This window comes from Synchiropus splendidus, chromosome 2 (genome assembly GCF_027744825.2).
Source record: "Synchiropus splendidus isolate RoL2022-P1 chromosome 2, RoL_Sspl_1.0, whole genome shotgun sequence".
NCBI lineage: Eukaryota > Metazoa > Chordata > Actinopteri > Syngnathiformes > Callionymidae > Synchiropus > Synchiropus splendidus.
The window spans coordinates 38,408,097-38,430,223 of NC_071335.1; the positions used below are offsets into that span (position 1 = coordinate 38,408,097).

At 41.3% G+C, this 22,127-nt stretch overlaps 2 protein-coding genes across 3 annotated transcripts in view; both read right to left on the bottom strand.

The window, feature by feature from the left end:
* LOC128753934 (testis-expressed protein 2-like) overlaps nt 1-17,629 on the bottom strand; it is a 29,671-nt gene extending 12,042 nt beyond the window's left edge. For both annotated transcript variants that reach the window (XM_053856170.1, XM_053856169.1), the window contains exons 1-4: nt 17,496-17,629; nt 17,030-17,121; nt 4,918-6,412; nt 1,215-1,415 (exon numbers count right to left, since the gene is read on the bottom strand). In XM_053856170.1, the coding sequence (XP_053712145.1) occupies nt 1,215-1,415; nt 4,918-6,387 (1,671 nt within the window). In that variant the 5' untranslated portion in view covers nt 6,388-6,412; nt 17,030-17,121; nt 17,496-17,629. The remainder of the gene's footprint in view (nt 1-1,214; nt 1,416-4,917; nt 6,413-17,029; nt 17,122-17,495) is intronic.
* Nucleotides 17,630-19,839: 2,210 nt separating this feature from the next.
* Nucleotides 19,840-21,137, bottom strand: LOC128754746 (myeloid-associated differentiation marker-like). Its single transcript, XM_053857582.1, has one exon. It carries the CDS (start codon nt 20,951-20,953, stop codon nt 20,084-20,086), a length of 870 nt encoding a protein of 289 aa, XP_053713557.1. The 5' UTR covers nt 20,954-21,137; the 3' UTR covers nt 19,840-20,083.
* Between the last annotated feature and the right edge of the window lie 990 nt (nt 21,138-22,127).

A 22,127-nucleotide genomic window follows, 5' to 3' on the forward strand; every position in this document is an offset into this window, starting at 1 on the left:
ATTAAAAAAAAAAAAACAAAAAAAAACAAAGAAATACCCCAACTTTTGCAGACATGCCCTTTGTTGATGCACTCATGATTTTTATTTCTCCCCATCCGCTTATCCATAGCTGGGTCATAGCAGGGACTTCAAAAGGTTGTTCCAAACACCCTTCTCCTGGGCAACATCCAACGGCTCCAACTGGGAGATCCCAAGATGCTTCGAAGCCAGTGAAGAGAGAGAAGAGAAGAGAACTTTCGACCCTTTGGTCTCCTCCCAGCTGGCCATGCCTAGTACACCTCCAAAGGCTGGCATCCAGGGAGCATCCTCATGAGATGCCCGAAACACCTCAACTGGCTCCTCTCAATGCGGAGAAGCAGTGGCTCTACTGAGAGACAGAACATCTCACCATATCTCTGAAGGAGATGGCGGTCACCCGTTGAAGAAAACTCATTTAAGCCACTTTAATCCAGGGTCTCATTCTTTCGGTTACGACCAATCATGAGCATCAGTGAGGGTCGGGAAGAATATTGATTGGTAAACAGAGAGCTTTACCTTTTGGCTCAGCTCTCTCTTACACACAACAGTGCGGTAGAGCAACTGAAATACTAGCCATGCTACGATTAACTTCGGAGCAATTGACAGTCCCAAAAATATGGTAGAAACAGTCATTTTTTTCTTTTTTTGGCACAGTGAGACACTTCCGAATCTTTAGTTATGTCGGCATGATAGCAACGATGCATGTTTAAAGGACAAACAAATCGTAACTCGTCCCAACCATTGTCAGCTAAGTAAAAAACTACATACACCCTCATTTTTCAGAGACAAAAAAGGCGATGAGCCATTGTACAAGTGTGACGATGGCACTTGAGTGTTAGAGCTAGATTATTATTAACAATGATTCTCATATGTGCTACTTTTTCAGACTAAGACTTTTACATAAGACTTTCATGAAGAACTTCAAAATACTGCCGTGTTGTTCCGGCACTATTTACAATTAACAAACTTAACTTAAGAAAATGGGGGAAAAAAACATTCCCTTCAATTTCTGTTATGTATTATTCAGTAGTGTTGCTGGTCTACTTACATGAACAATATTAGAAAGTAAATGGGAAAGAAGACAAAAGAGGGATAGCTACATGCAGAAGAACAAAGAGCAAATCTAAACTAAAGGAACACAATACAACTAATCATTTATTAAAATATGACGAGAAAAGGAAAAGATGATTCCATACTTTGCTGTTTGTGAGGTCGTAGATCTTCTGGCTGATATAAGTGACATCAGGCTTTGGTTGGTTGTGCGTAGCTCGCCGGGAGATATTATGGTTGGGCTTGGACAGACGAATGACTGAGCCTTCCAGTCGAACGTAGACAGAGTGAGTGAGTGTGGCGTGGTAGGTCTCCGGGTCATAATTCGAGATCTCATTCATCCAACCCTACAAGGAAGAAAAAAAGCTTTACACAAGAAGTGAAGGAGGTTTTGGCTCGTGTTTATTTGAAAAGTAATTCCATTTGGATTTATTCAGAGGATGGTCCATGCTACGAACTGTTCATCACATTCGGCTACTCAAACGCTCTCACACTGATCATTCTGCCCAATAAATTCCACTTGTGTTTAGTAGTATTGCTTTGACATAACCAAGCAAAGTTTCTATGCCACCTAGTTTCACTGTCCATTTGGAAGACCTGCAGTACGTGAGCCTATCTCGGCGATGGCTTGAGATGCTGGATCACACTGTTTTCTCATGATGCCATCTAATTTGTTAAGCGCACCTCCTGCTGCAAGCCAACCCACAACATGATGCTGCAACAACCCACTTTTAGTTCAATCAGGACCTTCATTCTTAAATACACACTGTAATGCCTTCTACCTGGAAGAGTTTCAGACCATGTAGGTACAGGACATCATGACTCCCACCAGCTTTAGCCAGTCTCTTTCCACTTACCGAAAGAAACAATCGCTCTTTTCAACGTTTTACTTTCAACCTCCCAGCAGGACTATGAATTGATACATAATAAATATATTTTTCATTTTCAAGGAAAAGCAATCATCCTAGTAAATATCAATTCTTGATTTACAATTTCTCTGAATCAAAGACAGCAAAACATATTTTAATAGATGGTACCAATAGGACCCATACAGTTCCACTAATGCGACAAACTTGGTTTTTAAAAGTCAACAGGATCCCCCAATCTAACACAGCATGTGCATCAAGTGTCAAAAAACCCCATCCAAAACTGGGTCATTATGTTTTCAGCTATGACAGGTTGCCACACGATCATGGTTAGAATGGTACAGATTTGATATTTTTGTTTTTGTGATGTTAATATCGTGATTTTTTTTTCATACCATGATGTAGATATGATACCAATACATCATTAAGCCATATATATATATATATCATGTTTAGTAAATAAAATCTAATGAATTTAAGACAGTCTAAGTGCTATGATTACTGGCCAGGCACCTCTGACAGCTTAAATTGTATTACTTTATTTTACAATAGATTTAAATAATTCTATGTGAACTACAAGTATGCAGGTAATTGAAAAATGAAGCAACCAGAAGACCAAAGAAAGGCTTAAAAGCAAGAAACAATACATCTTGGTGGTCAATTCAAGGCCATCAGTTGTCTATCTTTATTAAGATTTACAAGGGAAAGTTGTGTTGGTTCAGTTGATTCCATTAAGACATTGCTAAGATATATATATATATATTTTGTTATCGCAGAGAGAGAGAGAGAGAATTTTTTGTCCATATCGCCTAAAATCAGCTGTTTATCAGCCTAATAAAGGCGAAAACATATGAGTTATCAAACACCCGCACAGATTCCGAGTCCCGGACCACTGCAATGTGAGCCTCCTCAACACGAGTCTCCCGCAGCAGCGGCTGCACACTTCAGTGTTCAGGGAGTTTACGCAGTTGTTTTTCAACGATGTTGTCCGTCTAGTTAGCGTTCAGACCCTTTACTGCCCGGAATTTATCATGTTTATGTGGAGTCGCGCTTTGCACATAATTTCCGTCATCTAGCGCCGAGTCGCCTGAGGCGAGAAGCTCACCCCTTGTCTCTGAAAACTCTTTTCTACGACAGAGTTTTCAGAGACAAGGTGCAGCTCTCCAGCTGGGATCAAAACCTGACCTGCTTGTGTTCATGTTGAAGTTCTGAGCCGAACACACTTTGTCTCCTTTCCCCCATCCTTCCCTTGACATCCTGGAGTGAAAAGCTGAGGGTCCAAGTTTTCCCTCCCAGCCTAAATATCTTCAATGCATCATTGGAGTCCTGTCATGTTCGGGCCTGCTTTAAATCCTCAACTACTGCTCCTGTCCCAAAGAAACCAAGGATCACAGGACTGAATGACTAGAGACCGGTGGCACTGACATCTGTGGTCATGAAGTCCTTTGAGCGTCTGGTTCTATTCCACCAGAAATCCATCACTGCTCCCCTCCTGGACTCAATGCAGTTTGCGTACAGAGCCAACATATCTGTGGACGATGCAGTAAACCAGGCCCTTCATTTCATTCTGGAGCACCTGGAGTCCCCAGGAACCTATGCCAGGATCCTGTTTGTGGACTTCAGCTCTGCTTTCAATAAGATTCACCCAGATCTGCTTCAAGACAAGCTTCATCAGCTGAACGTGTCTGACTCCCACTGCAGGTGGATTACAGACTTCCTGACTGGCCAGCTGGGGAAGACTGTGTCAGACACTCGTGCCCTCAACATCGGGTTTCCTCAGGTCTGTGTACTCGCTCCATGGCTCTTCTACATGAACTGTTGCACCTCCAGCCACCAGTCCATTAAGATGATCAATTTCTCAGATGGAGATGATAGATACAGGAGAGAGGTGGACCAGCTGGTGTGTGGTGCAGCCACAACCTGGAGCTGAATGCACAGCAGACAGTGGAAATGATCGTGGACTTCAGAAGAGTCACAGTTCCTCCATCCCCCCCTTACGATTCCTGGGAACCACTATGACCAAGGACCTCAAACAGGAGCTGCCCATCAGTCCCTTCATCAAGAAGGCCCAGCAGAAAATGTTCTTCCGGCAGCAGCTGAGGGAACTACAACCGCAGACTAAGATGCTGGTGCAGTTCTACACTGCCATCATCCAGTCCATCCTCACCTCCTCTATCACCGTCTGGTACAGCAGCGCCACCTCCAGGGACAAGAGCAGACTGCAGTGCATCATGCGTTCTGCTGAGAAGGTGACCGGTTGCAGCCTGCCACCTCTTCATGGCCTGTATGTCTCCAGGAGCCAGAGACATGCAGGTGGGATCAGAGCCGTCCCTTCTCACCCTGTTCACGGACTGTTTTTTCATCTTCCCTCTGGCTGGAGGCTACGGTCAATCCAGACCAGAACCTCCCGTCACAGGAACAGCTTCTTCCCCTGGCCATCAGACTATTGCATTTGTGATCAACCCTTGTTGTTTGTTGTTTATTTATTGAATTTGTATTCAGTCATTTTGTATTTTCTTTTATATTTCTTTATTTTATAGTTTTTATTTGTTTATCATGTTCATTATTGCACAATGTACCAAAGAACTTTCCTGTTTTTCCTACATCTAAATCTGCAGTTCAACCATATTTGTATTATATTTTATAATCTTGCAGTAAATTATAAACTGAGTCGCAAAACATATTACTGCTTGCAACAATAAAAACTGATCATGTTTACTCTGAGAAGAACCTCATAAAGTCCAACTTTTTAATCAAATTAAGTCAGACAGGATTTGGTGTCTTCCTGACATTTGACAACCAGTTTTCATTTCCCAGTGGGCCAGCACAGTCATACCACGAGAATTTCACCTTCTGATGTACCGAAGCACTTTCCTAGTTGGTGGGATCCTCACTGGCATTGGCAATAAAGCTTTTCTGATTCTGATTTGAATTATCTAATCCTAGTCTCAGAAGTAAAACAGGCAAAAGACTTACAACTTACCTTGTAGATGTCTGGTTCTTTGATGTCGAGTCTGGACACACCCCATAGTTTGCTGTGATATTTGGAATGTTTAGAGCCACAGCCAGATGGTGTTGGTCCTGTCAGCCACACAGCGCCAATGGCTAAGAAGAATCCTAGTGCAATTCCAAGCAGCATGCCCCCAATGTAGTTGGGCAGAGGTATAACAAAGTAGCCATAAACCAGTAGTGTGAGGACAGTGAGAGAATAGTAAGGAACAGTGGGTGCCACTGCAGAACATTCTGATTCCTCATCACCATAAGAATCAGAACTGACACTTAGTGCAGATTTAGTGTCAACATCAGCTTCAGTATGATCCAAATCTGTGTTGGCATCATTCTCAAATTCTTCACTATAGAGTACACAGAAGTCCTCGTACTCCTGTTTAGCTAATGCAGACATGGAGCAGTTTTCCAATGACATGGATAGCAAAGATTTGTTGGGGCTCTTAGTTTCACTACTGGGCAATACAGGTGATTCAGCCTGGACAGATGTAGCACTTGTAGGTCTCTCAGTCTCCAGCATATCATCTTCTTCCTCTTTGATGCAGTTGTTGTTGCTCTCAGCAAGGCCATTGAGTTCTGAGGTACTGGCAGACATAGACTTAGGTCTGTAAAGACTATTGCTGCTCTTTTCATCCATGATTTTACTTAGAAGCTGCAGAGGTTCATATATGACCTCAGAAAGGCGGCGCTTCGTGTCCTCAATTCTTGCCTCCACTTCTGCAACTTTGAAGAAGCTACGGTTGTCTGGCGAGACCGCGGGTGATGGGGGAGCTGTTTTCGAATCACTACTTGATGATGTAATAACTGTTGGTATCCTGGATTGTGCAAATTGTTTGAAGAGCTGCAAGTTAAGGCGGGACTCAGGAAGACGGTGAGGCAGGGGGGGTGAGCCCTGAGATGGGTCTGATGATAAAGACTTGACAAGAGTCTTCAAAGTCCTATTCCGAACTGCAGGAGTAGCCACATGGGGGACGCCGTCTCGAGATTCAATGTCAGACAAGGAAGCTCGAATCAAGCCAAAGAATGGTTTGTCACCAGAAGAAAAGCTTAATGATTTAGTGGGAGGTGAATTTGAGATGATCTGCTCCGAGGTCTGCAGTAAGGGTTCAGTCAAACCAGCTTGGGATGTAGAAACGGGAGAGCTTCGGCTGGGTTCAGGCTCGTCGTACTCTTCTCCCCTCGAGTCGACCTCCTCTTTTAAGTTCTCCTCGCAGGCTTCCAAGCCGGTTAATAGGTTCAAGCCATCCTGAACCACTGGAGCGGAGGAGTGTGCTGTCATGCACAGCTCTTCAACCTCGTCTTCTTCCTCCTTCCCAAAAGCAGAGAAGTGGATAGCGATAGACTCCTTTGAAACTGATCGCTGGACCTGGATCTTGGAAGGCACAGTGCATGGCCGTTTGTCAGTGGAGTGGGCGGGGTTTTCATGGTCAGAGTGCTGACTGGTCATTGCAGTACTCCCAGTGACTGGCAATCTGCCAATGAAGAACAAAAAGACAGAGCAATCAGAGAAAAATGCAACATGCAACACTCTAGTTGAATTAAAGTGAGGTCTGGAAATATTGTGACACTATGTTTTTAACTCCAAACACAATGGACACGGGCACGGGCACGGGCAAGGGCAAGGGCAAGACACACTACACCTGTAGGTGTAGGTGTAGGTGTTAGCCAATGTGCCTTCCGCTTTTCAAGGGATGTAATGGGGCCGGTTAAAAATCATTAATCACTATTTAAAACTTGGTTGCAAATGCTGTGCAGTCCATTACAGCCTGAAGTCTGGAACATCTACTGGTCAGACACTGGGTTTCATACCTGGTGATGCTCAGCCAGGCCTCTACTACAACTCTACTGCTTGCATAGACTGGAACTGCTTACAACAGTAATATGTTTTTCCTAAATCTAAATCTGCAGTTAAACCATATTTGTATTATATTTTATAATCTTGCAGTAAATTATAAACTGAGTCGCAAAACATATTACTGCTTGCAACAATAAAAACTGATCATGCTTACTCTGAAAAGAACCTCACAAAGTCCAACTTTTTGATCAAATTAAGTCAGACAGGATTTGTTGTCTCTCTGACATTTGACATCCAGTTTTCATTTCCAGGTGGCCCAGCAGTCATACCATGAGATTTTCACCGTCTATAATAACTGCGTTTGACAGTTGCTTTTTGTTTGAAATGAATTATACAGCCAAAAACATCTAGGTCAGATGTTTCTTTTTTGACTTGTTGCCAACAATTTAAAGTAGACGAGTCATTAATTTTCAAATAGATGGAAAAGGAGCAGATATTTCTATGTATAGGATATAAATGATCAAACAAAACAATCTAGAGTTCTCCAAAAATGTCACTGTATCTGGAAACAACTTTCTGAGTAGCAAACATATAGACATCAGATTGCCTCCCTAATGGAAATAATGAGCAAAATAAAATGATGAAAGTGTGAATTGTCTCATGCAGATTCCCTGCAACTATTCTTGCTCATTTTGCAGGAAAATATGTGACTGCAATGGTGCTGACGACTGCACTGATGGTGCAGCATACAGCAAGTTAATCCTCTCAGGCATACATTCCACTGTCTGGACCTTCTCTCACGACTCAACCTGTGACAATACAAAGGCAAACAGACCACGGCCATCCAGAAAAACAGGCACTTTATCCAGCTCTACTTGACCACTTTACAGATCAACAGACAGTTCAAACCCAGTTCTTGACAACAGCATTGAACAGGACGTTAAGCCGTGACAAAAACATTTTTTTTCATGCTGAATACTGAACCTTTACCCACACAAACGTGGACTTGTCACAAGACAAGTCCACGTTCTCACACAGAATTCAAACAACAACCATTAAAAACATGTTTCTCTCAGTGAGAGTCAATGACAATAGTGCTTAGAATGTGGCAAATTTCTACATAGACTGGCCAATTCAGAAGCACAAATGCTTTAAAAAGAAGATTCCAATAAGATCGGGGGGTTTCAAACTCAAACAGAGACCCCTGCTGCTTACCAGATTGTTGTGCATTTTGACACTGTAGATCTTCGGGCACAAAAATAATAAATATAAACAAGTGAAGAAGAACACCACCTGCGAGCCTTAACTGACTCCAAAAGCTCAGACGTCCTTTCATTAGAAGCTACAGTAGAAAGGCCCTGTTATCTGACAAATCTTTGAGAACATGATGGTTTCATGTGGCTGATTACCATTCAGGACCTCACAAAGCCAAGGTTATGCTGATTGAGATGCCACACTATTTCAGCCGTATCAAAGAACTAGACACTGCTGGTCCTTCCTGCCATTGAGAGCAACCTCTATGCCGACATGGACAATTGTGTATCGGTGCAGTCCAATGCACGACCCACTCTTTTCAACATGCTGCAACTCTTGACTTCTGCACCAATCACTGTTTTGTGGCTGACCACAGATTTTTGAAAAGCCAGACCACAGGCCGCACCAATGACTGTCTCTGCTGGCTTTAGCTACACCAGCTTTACATGCTGCGTGGAGAGCAGGTGGCCAGTTCAATGTGACAGATGCGATTTGTTTTGCTGAAAGAAAAGACAGACTGTGCTCCACACACATTGCACTCAATCACAATATGTGGCAGGACTGTGGTAAAATTGGTAAATGGTAAAAATTGGAAGCTGCATTTCTGCACCTTAGATTTGATAGTACCCAAAACAACCTTAATTTCAATTGCGGCTGGGATTCAAGCCTCAAAGAAAATAAAGCAATGCTGGATTAATATGAGCAACAAACTATTCAAATGAAAATATCTACATTAAATGACATTCCTGTATCAAGTTGATAATCATTTTATGTGGCTCAACTTAGAGCAAGTGTACTAAAATGATTTTGAAATGCTCTCTCATCTGAAGTACCATATCAGAAGCGCAATATAAATATTAATCTTTGTAGACATTTGTGGCAGAATGGCTTATGCTCAGTAGTTCCTAAGGGAGTGCCAAAATATCGATACTATGAGATATTGCCGGATTGACACTAGCGATAGAGATGAAAAGTTACATTTTTTTATTGTGTATTCATAATAGCACTTGTTTTATCAGATTGCTCAATTAAGGAAAAAAAAGTATTCTGTATATTGAGAGTACTTGATTACTAAATTACTGCAGAGCTGCAGTGCAAATCGTGGTGGATCTGGTGATACCCAGCCCTAGTAGCTACTTCTGAAATATAGCGAGGAAAATATCTAACCACAAGTACAGCACACTAGTCCCCACTGACAAAGTTAATGAAATCCCTGATCAGCACACCGCATGAAGGTTGCCTAGTGTGGGATTTCGGGACTCGCGGTGCAAATCTGGCAGTTTACTTGCAGTAGTAATGGCTCATCCCTTCAACAATGAGATTTAACTAATGAGCTGCAAAGCGTCTCACAGTCTGGCGATCACATGAATGCAACTGTGAGCGAAGCAGCAGCTCAGGCTTAATAGGCTCATGGCAACAAACCAAAAATTCTCTCGCCCATTGTTTGTGGTTGTTTTCAAAAATGCTGCAGACGAGCGGAAAACACAATGACAGCTGTGCCTAGTGGATCCCTGAGATTCCCCTGATTTTCTAAACCAATGTTCTACTTAAAATCAACCAATAAACAGCTAAATCCGGAGAGGATAAATCAAAGCTAGTGACAGACCTTCCATTTGTTGCCGTACAGTTATACATCAACGCCAATAGAGCAGACGGCTCTGATTCCAGTGATCATTACTGTTGGCTGGGTTGGTGTGGGACAGCATGTTTGTGTAATTTAGCGTGGGCATGTGCTCCATAGAGGGTGACTAATAGTCTGTGGAAGAGCGCAGAGCTCATTACAAATTCAAATCTCATATCAGCCAACACAACCAAAACTGCTCTCAAGAATGTTGTGGAACTGGTGTCATGGGTGGGGACCGAACAGTGACTGTGATCTGAAAGAGTATCAGGCGGCACCCATCGTTTTCCTGCTCACAAAAGATCACAACTACCAGCCTTGTTGTGCTCGCACAATAGAATTGATAGATACCAGCTAGGAGAAGCACAAGCTGATGTCTTCATTAAATGTGCATTGGTAATATGTATCATATTCAAATCTCCCAATTTCAACATGGTTTGTTCTCTAAATATTTGTAAGTCGTGTAAAGCGTATTATTTACTTCTCTGTCGGCAAAATTGATTCAGTGACTGTGATCCTGCTTCACATACCTCAGCTCAGAGGACGCCGAAGAAAATTGTGGATGTGTTTTGTTAGCAAAGATGACCGAACCCCTTCAACATCATGGCATAATGATGAAAGCTCCATTATGTGCCAGTTTATTAGCAAACTGTGAAACAACAATATTGCCACACAGTGGAAATCTATAAGGAAGCTCCTCCGCGCTACAAGGAGGTCAAACAAGCTTCTGAGCCAAACATTGTTGCACTACTTTAATATTATCAATACACCAATCAGACTCACATGAATCAACATTTAGGATAATAAACACAATTTATACAATTACTAAAGTGTTAATATTAGTATTATTAGATGAGTCATTCTGGTTAATTCCTATGACTTGGTCATTTAGAATCATTTACCCGAACATAGTCTTTGTTTGTCTGAAAGACTCTTTTACTATTTAATTATACATAACTTATCCCAGAAAACAGTGATATGTCTATTGAGGTGTGACAGATGTTTACTTTTTATACACATTAAACAGATGCAGCACATGTTGTGCAGATTCCATGAAAGCAATATCCAGATTGGAACAATGCATAAAATGAATGACTGTTTTCAAATCAGTTTTCAGAGCCCAGTTCAACTTAGTGAATGCATTAGAAACATGTCCAATATCAGTTTTGCCTTTTTCTTCATATATTATTTTAATATTTGCAATATAGATCATTAGACCTATGTTGCATATAGATCATAGAATGAAGAAAATCTCTTCATGCCATGATATGAATTTTAAGCAATATTGCCGAGCCCAAAGATTTTTTAATAGTTATCATTTAAATTTGTTTGTTTAATTGAATTGAACTGCTGAAATTCCTGTAGCCCTTACCCCAATACCCAACCCCAATTTGTGTCATGACATTTCTTCATGACTTCCATGACACACTGCAATGTGAAAACCCTTCAACAAGTGCATTCCTTGTTTGAGCTTCAGAGTACTGTGAAAGAAAACAGAAAAAGCATGCAATGTCACACATTACATCACTTCACGCTCATTCCCGCTCCAGAAAGCACAGCATGGCCAAGTTTCACTTCCTCTTCTCCTCCATTTACAGCAAAAAAATTAAGAAATCTCTGCAGTACAAATGAGCAACAGAAGTACGGGAACGTTATACCCTGCACTTTTGGTAATACACTCATATTATATATTTGAAGTTTATTTGTGTATTTTAGGCCTTAAAAACAAAACATGCAACATAAAAAAACTCAAGTGCATTCACGTTGCTCAACCCACAATAAAGGAATTCTTGTCCTTTTCATACAAGTCTGCTTTGCCACAGCAGACAAACTGTAATTCCAGTCTCGCTTTAAAATATCTCCACACTGCCGCTCTTCTACCGAACATGCCAATTCACTGCACATTTAGGCTGAACAATTTGGGAAAAACTTTGGACTGGATTTATTGTGACAATATTGTATTGATGATACCAGGGACAACAAGGAAAGTGATTCAATAAATACCATTAGTATTGTAATTTAAGAATATTTACGGTGGAAAAAAAATGGATAGTGCTAACTATGAGAATGGACTTTTATTCCAACATGGTGTTTTTGGTGTATTATTCCACTTCATCGGTGTGGGAAGAAGGATGGATACAAAGAGCAACTCTGTTTTCTGTGTTTGAGTGGGTTTGTCAAGACTGGGAAGCTGATGGCAAAAGATTTAAATCAACTCAGAATTCTGAAAGCATTCTCAAGCCATAATACTAAAATAAAAACACAATTATATTTGGTTCCTATCTGAGAGAAGTTCAGTTAAAAGATGAGCGATATTTATAGCAGAGTTTTATTTATACACCCCCATGTTCACCTCACCCATCTTCTTTCAGCAGTAGCCAGGGACTACAGTATTATGACTATGACAGTGAACAAGAACTCTGCTATCAGTGTGACATGATTCTAGCACCTGAAAGAGGCAATAATGACTGTGTGGGGGCAGGCTGACAACTTTCCTCCCAACATCAGCAAGGAAAAACCAGTGTCACGACAGGGCAGACCAAGAAATACACTACATCATGTGATTTAATGACTGAATAGTCAGCCTTTATTTATAATAAGGAGTGTGACAGGCCGATTTGAACAAGACGGTGATGAGCCGAGAAGCTCAGCACTGTCCACCACTGCTTATCGAATGAAAGAAAGTTTTCAGAAGAGAGTGTCATCTCAAAAGATTTGATTCTTGAGCTAGAAACTAGTGTCATGCCTTGGGGGCATATAGCATGTGACAGTCCTATTCTGAGTGGCAAAAACATTTGGACTGCTCAAGTCCTTCTCCTTTTTGAATGTGGCAGTGTTGTGATTACCAGAATCCCTAAAAATGAAATGAACTCAAGAACAATTCAGAAACATGCCTAGCCTCTTTAAATATAGCAGTCAAAAATGATGCAATGTATTTCACTCATCACAGACCCGACATGAGGCAGCAACTCACACCTAAGGACATATGGAGTCACCCATCCCTTTGTGTTTGGTCTATTGGAGGAAGGTCACACTCCAACATGGGGGATATACACGTTTCACACAGAAAGGGAAGACTGTGAAGTTGTAGGACTAGCTACACTCTGTAAATATTTTCCTCTACATCCCAATCATTCAGCAATAGAAAGAACAGGATTGTGGATTAACAGGTTTTCTATAGGTCAAAGCTCTCTGAGTTGCTACAGCTCCTAATGTTATGCTGTTCTCTCTGGCTGGTCCAAAGATGAGAGAAACATGAAACACCTTTTGGAAGGATTTAAGGAACTTCATTATAAAGTGTGATCCAAAAAATGAATTGTGCTGTTTTGTTTATGTTTATGCATAATAGCACTTTTTGTCTCTGCTTTGAATGTAACTCAACTGAAAATGTCCCAAAAGTGAGAAAAAAAAAGAGTTTTATGAACACAAGAGTGGCACCACAACACAGCAGATACTGTGAAGAATATTCACTGGAATAACCTCAAAGGCACAGGCTGCTCAACAACAAGCTATGGACATGGAATGATTGTGAACACATGCCCTAAAAACAGCACAACAGTAAGCAAAAGCACACCACCAAAGAACTGCACACTGCACATGCTGAAGCTCTGCTTGCGTTCACATCAAAATCAACAAAAAAAAAGAAAGACAGCACACGGAAAGGATGCTCATGTTTGGACTGACAGAGTTGACAAGACAAGGCTTCCAGTGATTTTAACATACATACACACATGGATAACCTTAACCAGGACTCTGACCCAAACTGTATAATCACCTCGTTATTTTAAAATCTTCATCCTCAAATTGAGGTTTGGACCAGCGAAAGGTCCCCACGAAGACATAAGGTCCCCACAAGGATAGTGTTCAGTCATGGACACATATTTCTTCCTATCTTAGTGAGGGCCGTCATTGACATACATTGATATAATGCTTTTCCAGGCATTATTTTTTGACATAATGCCTGGGAAAGCATTATATCAAATATAATGCCTAACCGTCTATATTTGGTTCGGCACCTAACCGTCTAAAACAAATGGCGAAACCTAACCGTCTAAAACAAATGGCTTAACTTAACCTTTACTCTTAACCAAACTAATTATTATAATAACCTAGGTATTTTGTAGTTTTAACCTTCAGAATGAGGCTTGACAACCGCTTGACTGAGGTCCTCAGTCTGTTGATTAAAAACTCATACAGATCCTCACAAAGCTAGAAGTACAATAACACACACACGATCATCATCTGTAGCTGTTAATGTGACTGAACATTTTTAGGGAGAATGTAGTAGAGGCGGGGAGTGGTTTTTGCCTGGGTGGCAGGATGTCTGCCTGAGCTGATATGACCTCGTCAGAAAACTTATTTGAATGGCTTGATCTGACAAAATCAACACTGAGTGCTCAGAGCTCAACACTCAGTTATTATTTAGAGGTTTTTTCCTCATTAAAACTATGTTTAAAACTATTATTGTGAACCAAAGTCCTCCAGACTCCCCTCCACTGTCACACGCCACTGAGCTGGAGGGCACGGGCTGTCGACTTCACTTGTGTTTATCAAATTTATTGAGAGATGTTGCATTCTCATCATGGGGATTAGTTTCAGATGTAAAAGTACGTCTTTAAGACGGCACACGATCTAAATCAACATCAAACTTCCAAAACCTCCATGTGCCTACAGTGTCATGGGCAAAGAAAACTGCAGAATAACTGAAGAGAGTTTGGCTGTTTTAGGTTTGTCTGTAAATACTGTAAAGTTGACTGAGGCAAATTAATGTTTAACATATTTTATAAGTGTATCAAATGAATATTTTATGCATTTATTCTAGCCTATTTCAAAATTGGAGAGCATTAACTTAAAAATGCTTGCAGTCTCTATGGCATTAGTAGAAAAATGAATAATTATTTATATCCATTATATTATAACACATTTTATATGATGGATAATTTAATATACAACAGGCACTTCAGAATAACACTGAAAAGTTATGCTTTGTTATCAGTTCCTAGTTTGTCCTAGTTTTGACGTCCAAAGGTGAGTCAATATTTCAAGCAGGTGTAGGGTCAACTGCATTATGAAACACATTCTTTTCTAAGAGAAGGAGGGGCACAGGTGTGTTGTCGAAGAATGAAGGATGAATATGTTCTTTTATGGAAGATAACAGTGATAAAGACATCATCACACCACCACTGTCAAACAGTGAAGAGAGTAGAAGAATGATGTTGTTTTCGTAAAAAAAAACAATCCTCACTGATGTGAAAAGCTACATCTGCAAAGATTTGGGAATGCCAACAGCAGACAAAGCAGAGATGTTTATTTTTAACCCTCCAATAGCAAGTGGAAACCGAAGAGCACGCCAGTGAAATTCATTTGATTTCCTGCACTAACGACAGAGTGTGACATCTCCTGTCACCTCACCTGCTGCTCTGAAGGCAACCCGAGTAACACCAACACTGCCTTGCAGTAGAGCATGCATAATGCGTTCTTGCTGTCATTGTCAGATGGTGGCTGAATGTGAATTTCAATCGGCTCCATATGGCAGGACTTTATAGTGGAATTGTAAAACTGCTAAAACCATCAACAGTAATTATCCACAACACATTTGTAGTCATATTTCTCAACTGCACACTGACAAACAATACAGTGCTCAATCATGTTTTAAGACAAAACTTTCCTGTTTGACCAGATTACCTGACATCAAGATGGCATGACATTACAGGCTACATGCGTCTGCAACACACTGAATGTGACTCAATTGTGAAGCAAAATCTTGACACTAATACACTATAAAAGTGTACTACTGTAACTGATACATGGTAGTTCATGAGAAAAAACAGATAATACAAAGATGAGTTGTTCAAGTTAGCCTCACAAAATGTCTCAAGCAAAGGCTTGTTACCTTAACATTTCACATGTTTCCGGACAACTAACAGCTGACATTCCACTGAACAAAACAAGTGAACAGAAAACAGACCATAATTTCAGGTGATTGTGAGATTACAAGGGAAAGGAAATGTCATAATTCTAACAATAAAAAAACAATGAGTTAGGTAAATCATTAATTAGATGAATAACCGCCAGGATAAAACCCACATGGAAGCAAGGGATGATCTCCACAGACAACACTAGTACCCAGGCCCTCCCTGTATGGCTGCAGCACTAACTGGTAAACCACGGTGCTCCACACATAGAAATCTATAGTTTCAAATTGATGTAAAAATATGGATTTAATTGTTTTCTACAATTATGGGATGTAGTAACTGGATAGAATGTATAAAACTACAGGGAGTCAACACCAACAGAGTCAGGGTTCTCACCAGCACTTGAGCAGAATGGGACCTCATACACTGGGATTTCAGCCACTACTCTGGAAAATCCCACCACAGGGGGAGCTATCGGGTTTTTCTGTCAACATGTATTGAAGTTTGACCCAATGTGAGTGTTCCAACACTGGCAGTCGACCAGGGCTCTTCCTTTTAAGGCAGACCTTTAGGGGAAAAGGAAAATCCTAGGCAGAACCCTGACAGTACAAAAGGCAACGAAGGGTCAAGGCTTTATACAAGGTTACCAGAAACTAGAGGAGCCAAATGACAATGACAGGAATGCAAGGGACAGTCAACAGAATTGGCTAATCTGACCCAAGGTAACCTTGTTAAGAGAAATGCTTATGTATGGATAAACTGATAAACAGTGGATACTTGCATAACTTTCTTTACAACGAGATGCATCAGTGAAATCACTGCTATAATACAGTCCACGCAAATGTGTCTTTCTGTAAATCAAGGTATGCATTTGCTTATAGCATATTGCTAATATGTTTCTGCTAAATGCCAATGCTGATTTTGATAGCTAGAGTCCCAAATTTACTAATAAGGTGTCTTCAGCCAAGGCAAGATGGGTTGTATTACTGAGATACCTTTGTTGAGACGCTACAGTCAACAGAAAAGCAAGGGAGAAGCAAAACTCGTCGTGCATAGAAACCCTGAACAGCAAGTAACTTGTCATGCATATGGCTTGGGGTCAATGTATGCTAAGAAACCTGTAAAACGCCTTCCTGTTATTGACTTTAACCATTCACACGTCAGTACTTCGTCTGGATCATTGGAAGCACATGCAAGGGAAGAAGCTTCAGCGTTCCCTACGGCTACCTTTGTTTGTGGCTTTCTGAGCAAATAAGAGGAGTTATGCATCATTTGCTTTCCCCACAAATATGTTTGCACAGGAAGCCCTTCAAGCAAGTAAGATAATTTAGTTATTAAACATAAAATATGGTGATCTGGACCATTAGCTTGACAGCCTTTAAAAGATGAAGATGTGATGTAAGATGTCAGTGTTTATTCCCTCACTTTCGCTGTAACTATACCACCCTCGTTCAGGTCAATAACGGATCAATAAAGAGGTCAAATTTACTGGCAAAGCGCTTACCTTGTATCCTCAGTGCCATTCAATCCAACCAGGGCCGTTCATCTGCCTACACTCCAATGTAGTATCACATATCCATCGAGTTCAGCATTCACCTTAGAAGAACACAAAGTTCAAGTCATAAGAACAAAAAAACAGCAGTTTGAAAGTTATCTGGGCTTCTGTTGGCTCATATGTCACGGCTGGAAACACACCACTACAGGAATTCATATCCGAGCGGTCATTGTCAAGCTAATAAAAACTGAGTGGTGAACTAGCAGCTTTGACTGACACTCATGACGACAGTCGAGTTACGGCAACAAGGTGCCACGGACGTCGAACTGCTCGGTAATGCTGAGTCTTTGTTGTTGGTTATCAACAAAAAACGTTTACGGTAAACTACATGAAAGTTCTCTTCGTGTTTTTGGATCCTGGGGGAGATTCAAACCCTAACCATGAACACAAAAAAGAAAACCAATAGGAGAAATACCTGTGTCATGCCGACTACATTTCTGTGGGAAAAGATCGGAGAATCAAGAACTCTGCTTCACAGTTTGGATTCAAGTTGCGACACTGCTCGCTGTGTCGCTCAGCCTGTTGACAAACTGACTGGACGGAGTTCCTTCAAGAAAAATGGGCTGGATTTGTTCAGACACGACTAATCGAGCTAGAGGGGCGTACTGGGAAATTATACGCCTCTCGAGCCTGATCATCGATGTTTCTGAGTGGCGATTGGAACTGCCTAGCAGAGATGTGCCAGATGTGAGTAAGTAAACAGTGAAGTCGGTTTGGTCGTTGATCGGTGTGGAATCATGGAGACAGTTGTTAGTCATTTTGAGGCGTGTTCATTTTCGAAACTTTCACTTTCAAAAATATCACTTGGGCTGCAATTCTTTCCCATTAAACATTAGATTTGTCACGTGTATCTAATATATGCTAATAAGCCACGTTCAAATAACATAATTAATGCAACATTTTTGCTGATTCCCTTCGTTGTGAGTATTTTAGAAATACACGTCCACGCCTAATATTGAAACGCACAAATAGTTGATTAACTGCTGCCATCTACTGGAAACTAATGGTACTTGCAACTGAGTTCAATCGACGGTAAGGCAGTAATATCTTCAAGGCGCTTAAAATGATTTCCAAAATACCAAACCTTTTGTCAATTGATGTGTGGTTAATTGCATCAAGAAAAATAAATCCTACATATTTTTAGGTCACCCGAGAATATTTATTTATTTATTTATTTAGTCGGCACCAACCACTATATTGTTCTGACCCGAGTACTCAGGTGCTTTGAGAGAATAATTTAGAAATATGTGACAGATGCAAAGACTGCGTGTCATGGTTCTTTCCAATTCATCTATGAGGGCAAACTGATAATAGGGGATACTTAAGAGAGTGGATTTCACATCGCACAGCCCAGATCTGCATCCTACCACTTAAGCTTGGTTACCATTTGTTGACAAGACGTCATCCTCCCTGAAAAGATAGCAGTGCCATTAACTTGGTCTGTCCCCATCACTGGGCTCCTGAATGGGAGAGTTTTTCCACCAACTTTTATTTGGCCATCCTGTATCTCTCTGTATTTCATTCTACCTTGACTGAGGCATTGGGACAAATCAAGATCTAGACCAGAGCACAAAAGGTGCAGAGCGTTCACCAACTCCTTGCCAAAGGTTCTCCTCTCCAGACTTGGTGGTGACTTCTCGACTCCTCCTGCTCATACTTGTGGTTCAACAGAAAACGTGCGTCAGCCTTTGAGTTTCCCTTTTGACACTCTGTTTCATTCCCTTTGTCTTTTGACTACATTCTGGACTTCCCTTCCCCACATTTTGATCTATTATGTTGCTGGATCGTTTGACTGTCTTTTGTGTGAGCTTAACTAACTCCTTGCACTCTTATAGAGATTCATTTGATCTGCAAATGGGGCCACCATTACACATTTTATCTGTTGTCCGTGGCCATTCATTTTCATCCATCGAAGGGAAAATATTAAGTCCCAGCAGCAGGTTGGTGGCTGACTCCCTCATGCTGGACATCTGTGTCATCAGGGTGGTGGTTTGGGACATTGAACGAGTTGTGTTGGAGGCCATTCTAAACCCGAAGACCGACTTCTCGAGTGCATATTCCTGTCTGCATGCTACGTGGACCTTCAGTTATTGTAGCCTGGTGTTACTCCAACTCTTGCTGCTTCTACCCCTGCTTCTGGCCATCTACATCTGTTCCTGAATCCTAGTCACACCACATGGTGGGCTCGCTCACTGGTCTACCTCTGACGTCAAATTTGAGACCTCCTACTCACACACCATGGTGTTCCCATCGACATTGTCTCTGACTGTGGTCTGTAGATGTGGTGCCAGTTTTGGAGATCCCTTTAAAAAAGCGCTGAGGGTAAGTGCCTCTCTCACCTCAGGATATCTTAAGGGTTAGCCAACTTCTCAGTAAGATAGGCCACTGTTGGCTGTCCGAGATGTTGCTACGAGTAGTGAAATGTTGGAATTTTTAAGTGAATTGAGTCATCAGCCACAGCAGCTTTGCTGCAAATTTAGTCTCACATGTCCCTTCTGAAGCTGGTGCCACCAAGCACCCTAAACACACCCACCGAAACCCACCCACGCGCCTTGCTCATTGACGACGATCATTGGCACACACAGCCAGAGAGATTCAGAAATGTTTCCCCAGTGTTTCATTGTCTTGACAGAGGTTTGATGTGCTGTACCCAGTGGAATCCGAATAATCAGTGGCCCAAGAAATATGGAAAAAACAACAACTAATAACTGTCTTTTTTTCAAAATTCTTTATTGTGTATATCTATAAAGCATGTGCCAAAAAGCCTGTGCAAACACTTCAAGTCACTTAAGTTGGGTGAGTCTCCATACTTTGTCCTGTAAACCAGGTCAGGTGGGTTCATGGTTGAAGCGCAATCAAAACAATCAAACATGTATAAACAATGAACACAAATGAAATCACTTTACTCAACTCGATTAAGGCCAATTTCCGTTCTTGCCCACCAAATCACTGCACATCCCAACAGTTCAATGCTTGTGAAAAAGTGCACAGTGCGTTGGTTCTTTAATGACTTCTGTCACACAACGATTTAATGGAGAAGGCAAAGTCCATGGTGTATGCCAGAAGTGTGATCCCAGCCACCACTGTCTCCATGACGACCAGCAACATCTCTGTAGGAGTGTTTTCCAGTATCTTTGTCACGCAGATGACTGTGGCCGCCATGTACAGCAAGACTCCGATCAGATTGAAGACACCCAAAAATCTGTCAAAAGGCAGAGGACAGCGGCCAGCGAAGTCACCGCATATCACCAGCAACGTGGTGACAGACATGAAGATACAGACAGACACAGCAGAGAGCAACAGCTGCCACTCAGGGACAGAGCTCAACGGGGAGTGGTTCGACTCCATGATCAAGGTGATCATATGACAGTTTCCCCACAGCTGGACGATCTTGAAGATGCCACATACACGACCCATATATCCTCTCTGCTCCTCAGCCTGGGTACAAATTAGGATGTAGGTCTCTGAGGCATAAGTGATGACTGTTAGACAGGAAGTCACAGCCACTGCCACACAATAAGACTGGCTTTTTCCAAGGTTCACGACCAACAGAGGATAAATGACTGAGGCGCTGAGGCACATGAGAGTGCCTAAAGCAGCCACAGTCACTGTCAAGTTCTTCCAGGAGACTGGGATGATGCTGTGAAACTGGACCAGGCTCAGAATATGGATGAAGAGAGTCACCGTGAAGAAGAAGCACCAGGTGAACATGCAGAGGATCCAGAAGGTATTAGCATGTCGCTGGACGTCGTCGTCGATGCAGTGTAGAGAGCCGGCCAGACTAAAAGTTGCACAAGTTGAAAACACTTCCAATGTTCTCACGAAGAAGAGAGGAGTGGTGAAGTCTTTCACGTCCAGTACAATCACAGGCATTTTTCAGTCTTTTGTCTGAGGTCATCCAAGTAATCAGCAGAACCCCATGAGATCCAGGATGATCAACTGAAGAGTCCTCAAGTCAACAAGAAGAAAATGTTACTTCCCGCTGAGGAAAAAAGTCTTCAAAGCTCGGACTTGTTTATGACAATATCTATATATATCTTTACAAGTTAGAGTGGAAAATGTGTCGCAGCTCTGTATCAACTCAGTTCTGCCCACTTCCTGTTTGAGGTTGCTGCAGAGCATCTGTCAGCTGCAGATGGCTAAATGATACATTCTAACAGAAGTGCTCAAGATATATTATTCAGTAAATCAGGATTTCACATCGCAGATGGGAAACACTTTGTCAAAGGAAACATGAATTTAACATATTTTTACTTCAATAAAAATCTGAATCACTGATATCTTATTTATTTATATATATTTATTTTCACTGGCACTTTCTTAATACATGGGAAGAGAAGAAGAATTCAATGTCTAAAATAAAATAAAAAAAATGGTGACACAAAAGCAGAAGTAAAAAAAAAAATAGATATGCACATTAAAATCTATAAAATGAGCATTTTTACATGCTTTGTCTGCAAAAAAAGAAAAAGTCACATAATCAATAAATGCGGTTTTGGCTTGGTGTCCTTTAGAATGGTGAGAGACAGCAACCCATCGAGAGTTTGTGCATGACAGTGCATGAAGATACCACTGCAGGAAGACAGACATTCTTCGAAGCTTTTCGGTTAGTAATGTGTAACAGGAACTAAAACATAGGCGGGAAATACTACTTTGGCACCATCTACTGGCGTTTCCGAGGAGTACGGTACATTTGTTTTCATATTAAATATATATATAATGGCAGACCGCTGAGGTGAAAGGTCGACAGCCTCACATTTTTTTTATTCAGAAAACTGTATTTGTTGCAGCTTTTACTTATTTATTCACTTTTACTTTTTTCAATGAAAGTCAATGGCTCCGTCTAATACCACTTGCTACTTGAAGTTATTTTCACCTGGATATCAAGTGACTTATCTTGGACCAGACTGAATGTTCACATAGAGTTGCTGAACGCTAGAGGTATCATTTTCTCGGTAAAATTACATGGATTATCGTTTGCTGTAAACTATTCTATTCCACTTCTATGCCATATGTGCTCCGCCCTCTACCGCTCTTTGTGGTTGGT

What these genes read in the sequence shown, in the direction of transcription:
- LOC128754746 (XM_053857582.1), bottom strand. Translation starts at nt 20,953, where the DNA reads ATGCCTGTGATTGTACTGGACGTGAAAGACTTCACCACTCCTCTCTTC.